Source organism: Opisthorchis viverrini (assembly GCF_000715545.1).
Source record: "Opisthorchis viverrini unplaced genomic scaffold opera_v5_28, whole genome shotgun sequence".
In the NCBI taxonomy this organism is placed as follows: domain Eukaryota; kingdom Metazoa; phylum Platyhelminthes; class Trematoda; order Opisthorchiida; family Opisthorchiidae; genus Opisthorchis; species Opisthorchis viverrini.
This window is the reverse complement of record NW_008751684.1, coordinates 2,072,009-2,078,008: the sequence shown is the minus strand read 5'-3', so window position 1 is coordinate 2,078,008 and position 6,000 is coordinate 2,072,009. Positions and strand designations below refer to the sequence as shown.

At 46.9% G+C, this 6,000-nt stretch overlaps 1 protein-coding gene across 1 annotated transcript in view; it reads left to right on the top strand.

Annotated features, from left to right (window-relative positions):
- Positions 1-1,668: 1,668 nt before the first annotated feature.
- Positions 1,669-6,000, top strand: part of T265_02354 (hypothetical protein) — a gene marked incomplete at both ends in the record, with an annotated part of 29,338 nt that continues 25,006 nt past the window's right edge. The window contains 8 exons of the mRNA XM_009166568.1: positions 1,669-1,740; positions 2,000-2,066; positions 2,521-2,691; positions 3,266-3,315; positions 3,356-3,517; positions 3,554-3,784; positions 3,826-4,043; positions 5,529-5,845. Of these exons, the coding sequence (XP_009164832.1) occupies positions 1,669-1,740; positions 2,000-2,066; positions 2,521-2,691; positions 3,266-3,315; positions 3,356-3,517; positions 3,554-3,784; positions 3,826-4,043; positions 5,529-5,845 (1,288 nt within the window). The remainder of the gene's footprint in view (positions 1,741-1,999; positions 2,067-2,520; positions 2,692-3,265; positions 3,316-3,355; positions 3,518-3,553; positions 3,785-3,825; positions 4,044-5,528; positions 5,846-6,000) is intronic.

The window sequence follows — 6,000 nt, the reverse complement described above, 5'->3', positions numbered from 1 at the left end:
CTACCTACCTGGGCGTTCATATCACCAGCAACCACAACGACATCTGAGCTTTTAGCCTGCTGTAGAAGGGCACCTAGAGCGTCATACAAACTGTCCTTGACAGATTCAGAGCTACAGTCAGTTGGGGTGTATGCAGACACAATAAACAGGGTGCGGTGAACCTCACTTTCTCTAGACTCTCTCACAGATGTTGCCGGACGAACGGCACAAAGGCGACCGTCAACGGGTATCCAATCAAGCAGAGACCCTTTCGCTTGTTCGCTCAATACAATACCCACCCTATCATATCCGGCTGCAGCGGCCTCTGCATCACCAGAGGTGCGCAGCCGGAACCTGGAGGAGAGTGAGGGGGCAGTCAAATAGATCACAGTACGTGTGACCTGCGTCTTTGTTTCTCACAGACAACATACATCAATACAGAGGGAATCCAGCGTACGCGCAAGAGCCACCTGTTGATCTGCTTGCTTCAGTGTGCGAACATTGAAGGCGGCTAAGTAGACAGGCTTTCGAGGGCTATGATGCAGGGCGAGCAAAACGGCCAGTCCTAGGACTGGGACCTGCGAAGAAAGTATTCGAATTGGGGTGGGGGATGGTGGAAGAAGGAAAACGTGAAAGTGTAAGAAGGGAAGCGTCAGCAGTAGCATGTTTTTGCTTACCCGCCCTGCTGTATGCAGCAAGTAAGGCGACCCGGCTGATGGCGCCAAGCGACGGCCGACGTGGCATAAGAATATTTTTAGTTTTCACTCAGTTGGAAAATGTTTGTTAGTTGTGTATGTCATGGTTGTACGAGGGCTGGGATACTGTCAGGGCACCCACACCGAAACAGGAGGACGATTAGGGTCCTCGACCAAAGCCTTTGGCTCAAAAGCCTAACCGCAAGCAGCGGTGTTCGGCTGGAAATGCAAGTACATTACCATTTTTTACGGAACACGTCGCCATAGATGTTCCAACCCCCAACCTGGAGGGCCAGGAGACTGTTCGTCTACCCATAGACCAACCTGGTATGAGAGACTCTGTGAGCATCGCGCGCACACTGTCCAGTGTAGCTCAATGGGTCGCCGAGGCACATAAACCGCCACACCACGGTAAAGTCCACTCTCTTCGTGACGTGAGTCTGTCTGTCAAGGAAAGAGTTTACACTGCGGTGGTGCAACCCATACTGCTTTACGGATCCAAGGCGTGGCGCCCGCGTGCAGAGTATACACGAAAGGTGTCAGTGTTCGGTCGTCGGTGTCTCCGAAGCATTGGTCAGGTCCGGTGGGAACATCGGATTAGTAATGCTGGTGTACGCCAGATGGTCTTAGGAAGAATGAACTCTCTCGCGATAGATGAATTACTCACACTTTCTAGGTCAACCGAGTCGAATGTGTCTTGGAAATCCAAGAATACTAAAATTACGGGTCATTTGTACATATGGCGTTGTTCTAGCACCCGACGGAGTGTGGAGCGGTATTTCGACCTGTAAAAAGAGTGCATTACTCATATCTTTACGTTACGAGCAGCATCACGTATACTGCCGACCAGAAACCGCTGTCTTCCTCGACTTTCAAGGAGCCTTCAAATCGCTTCATAAATTAGTTCTCCTAAGCATTTTTAGCTTTTTATTTCGTAAACATTCTACGCACCTTCGGTCGGGTTAGGGTGTGTACTGAACTATCCAGAAGCTTCATGACAACTAGTGGAGTTCGTCAGGGTTGTACCCTCCTTGCTTTTTTGTCAACTTTTGTCATTGGCATCGTCGTATAGTGTACACATCTGGATTGCTTGTCCGCACAAAATACTTTAACCAGAATGTTCACATGCCTCCTGAATCTTCAGAATGCAAAGTCTTACTTCAGTGTTCTCCACCCCCTTGTGCTTCTCTGAAACCCCAGAATGAAGAGCTTGAGTTCACGTATCTTAGTTGTATAGGCCGTGGTTGTATTGCAACAACAAAATTGATACGCGGATAATCAAGGCTCGAGCATCGTTGATAATATCGAGTCATTTCTGATGTCAGAACCGAATCCTGCAGAAGCTGGAGGGTCTGGTATGCAAGACAACCGTAAAAGCGGCATTACTCCACGGTTATGAGACCTGGACTCTCTAGTCTGAGAACCCGAAGCGTCTTCAGGTATTTGAGCACTAGTGTCTCCTTAGCATAGCAAGAGTTAGCTGGCTGCAGTGACTGTGCCGTGAAATAGTTTGTAGGTGGTATTTTGTAACGAATCCGATTCGTTAGAGCAATAGATCATACTCCACAGGTTGAGGTGGTTGTGACATTTACTGAGCTTACTCAAACACCGTCTACCTAAGGAAACCATGTTTTTTGTTCCGAGCTACCGTTGGCGAAAGGTTCGTGGAGTACAGGGCATAGCATGGCAACCTGAAATAAAAGCGTCCATTAACAAAGTGAGCGCTGTGGGATCTTCGCGCCCTCATGGCTGTGGGAGAGGTGGCTAAGTGGTTATAGCCTGAGTCTACTGACCGGAGGTCCCGTGGTTTGAACCTGACTTCTGCATCCCGGCTTCCCCTGCCTAGGCATGGATAACCTGGTAGTATCCCAGCCCTCGTGCTTCCTTCGGGTGGCATGGCAGTTAGGCACCGAAAGGGTGCTACAGCTGAACGTCTTTTTTCCGACTGGGGCCCGCGTGATCCTGCTTGTAGGTGGCTGGAAACCCTGTAGGGCATGCCACACAAATAATGCCAGCGGTGCGAATGCTGTGATTTAGCCCGACCGCTTAGCTACAGTTCGCTTGTGGTGTGCTAGACTAAGGTCGAGTGGGGTTCACAAAGAACACTGGGTTTTCCCCGCCGATGGTGCCTTGGACACGATTCTCAGATGCTTATTTTAATGCTATCCGAAGGTCCAGGTACATTATCCTTGGTCGTTCTCCTTAAGGACCGTAGGCGTCTTCAGAATAAGTTTGTACCTTTTTCTTTCGATTTCTACCAATCCTTTTACTGGTTGTTGATCAGATGGTCGTTGATATGTTCGTCGAGCTTGGCAGTTAGCTTGCAATAGTTTCGCCCCCGGTCGGGGAGACATCAAAAGCGCGCAGTTGACCCAGCAAGTCTATTTTGCTGTTGAAATTCTACAAACTTTGACATGTGTTCTGGTCGGACGAGCGTTTGAGACTGCAAACTTCTTGTCTCGTTCTAAATTTTTCATAGGTTTTCTGCAGTGATGGATGCACACTTCAAAACTGTTGTATAGTTAGGCTGTTACACCTAGTGACCCGTTACTAGCTTACGTTGCTGCTTCTAACCCGTCAATCTTTTTCAGCTACTGTTTTTGCCCGAATGGATGAAGAACAACGTTCAGCGGACGATTTTGTAAGCAGTTTATTCGAGTATTGTTCATTTTTGCTCATAGAAGTTACTGAAAGAGTTCATACAAGAGACAACAGAGCGTCTTTCACTGCGTTCATCCTTACTTGAACGTAATCTGGGTGTCGCCGGAAAGTGGCCAGATGATGCGTTTTTTGCAAAAAAGGATTCTTCTTTGAAAAAGAACACAGCCTTTGTAAAGAAAGTCGTGAGTTTCTACATTTTAGCGAACTAATTTTCTCAGAGGAACTTTTTAGACAGTCAGAAAGAAAACATTTTAGCGGAATTCGAGGTTTTGAATTTGTCAAAATATGTAGAAGAACTGGCCACAGCAATTGTGGAGGCTAAAATCAAAATTACCGACATTCCTTTTATACTGAAACTGTGTTCAGCAATGCACCAGCGCTATGCAGATTTCAGTTGCCATTTTCTTGATGCTTGGAAGAAGGTGTTTACATCCTACAAAGACATAAAAGTAAGTCATCACTTTCGCGTGCACCATGAGAAAACGTTCAGCATGCTAATTTGTCGAAACTCCGTGTCGACTTGGCTCTATTCGCCGATCTAAACACCATTGGCGTTTTCCGTGAAGCGGAAGGAATGAGAATCTTGGCCAGTCAACTAACTGCCCTAACCAATGGGGATATGGAGAACTTTACCCACATTGGGATCATTTGTAGTTTCTGTCGGCATTGTAGTGATGATTGGATCGGCCTCATACCCCGAAGAATACGGTATGTCACACCTTTGATAAGCAGTTTTTTTATAATTGTCACTGATACATCTGGCGATCCTATAGCTTTCTTTTATTTAGGTTCAATGAGAGAGTTCCTCATAACTTCTGGGGCCAACAGGCATCTACCTCGTGCTATCACAAAGTCGAGTGACAGTCTTGAAACGCGTCTCTTATTGGTCACTCTGAGCCTAATGATGATCAACGTTTCCAGTTGTCAATGTGTCGAAGTATTGTTAGCTCGGGTGCGTGTACTGGTGATTGATCAGATGGCCACCAGCAACGTTTCTAGTTGTTTGGGCCCAAAAGCGCTACACATGTCTAGACAATCAACCACACGCTTGTAATATAGAATGGGAGGACGGTTCTGCCGATGGCTCGGCCTCAGCTGAACCACAACGTACACAAAGCAACTGTTCACTGTTCAGTGGGAATGGACAGGGGTTTATCGTTTTTTCCACTACCGAAATCATTGCTTCTGCACTTTCATCGATGCACGACATCGTTCCTGCAAATGGGAATGGCAATCAGGTGATATGGTAATCAGTTGCATGGTGGTTGCGGTGCCCTAGTTTGATTCTACGTGATTCACGGCATGCCTAACAGGTTTCATCGCTTTCTGAACAGAACTGCTTGATGTTGTAGTAAATTTTCAATCTGGTTTGTAGCACATAGTCCATGTATGGATAAGCATATTCGCTTCCAGTCTTGGATTGTTATCGTATTGTGGTCTGTGGGGACATCTGTCTGTAACGCTATGGCTCTCCTTTCACCAGCAGCACACGACGGTTGTTTTTACAGGGCTACTCGTTTCTTTTATTTTAGCGTACCCTATATTTTTACGGGCAGTTGTTCCTCACCAACCGCAGCCTTCACGGACGCAGTAGGTCTATTTCTCAAATGAATTACAACCCCTTTTAGGTTTGAAAACTATGACTCTTAATCCTGCGCTCTGAGCAAGAGCTTGCAATAGTCATGTCGAAAGCACCCTCCTTTTTGTGCACCGTGCAGCTAACAAGGTTCTCCAATAGGCTATTATTTATGTGTAGTTGCCTGTTACATTTGTCTTTCAGGCATGAGATCGTTTACGGGATTAAAGGACCCGTGCTTCCATGCTTTTAAACCTAGGGTTGTGAGGCCTAACGGGATGCTGTTCCAAGGTTACTTTAGACCTGATATATATGCTACTTAAACATGAATAGAGGGGGTGAGATGGCTCAGTGGTTAGAGCGCGGATTTACTAACCCGAAGGTCCGTGCTTTGAACCTGACTCCTGTCTCTCTACTTCCCCTGTCTAGGTTTGGGCAACCTGGCAGTATCTCAGCCCTCGTGCTTCCTTCGGGTGGCATGGCAGCTAGGCACCGAAATGATGTTACAGCTGAACGATGAGCATGAGCAGGGTACTGCCAATAATTATGAATGATGTCATTCGCTTCACAGTCCCCATACCATCACAGTGTGTCATAATTGTCTCTCCGATATTCAGCATTTTGTCCAATGAATTCGACCTTGAAATACCGAGATCAACTTTCATGCCGGCTGAGCGACAGGCCAAGTGTCGCGGTCTGTTTCACGATTACTTGGCTGGAGCACGCATCCATTTACAAACCATGGTGAAGGAGGCACGTCGAATAGTGGCAGGCAATCGTGATCAACTGGAAAATAGGGGCGAGGTTAGTGAGGAGCGGCAAGATAGAGCTGATCAATTGGTTACGAGTTGCCGCAAGTTCCATGAATCCCTAACAACTCTGGCGGATTTGCTGGATTCGGATCCACCACCCGATTTCGCCTCAATGATCAAAGGTGGGTTCATCTTTACGCGTTTTATTTTTTTGACAATCCATTCATCTGTCCTGTCGACTCCACTAGAATTAGCTCGCGCGACAGTGATAACTCACTCTTCTATATTAACTGTGAAAAAGACTTTCACAGGCGAGGCGTTACAGTATCCTCAGTGC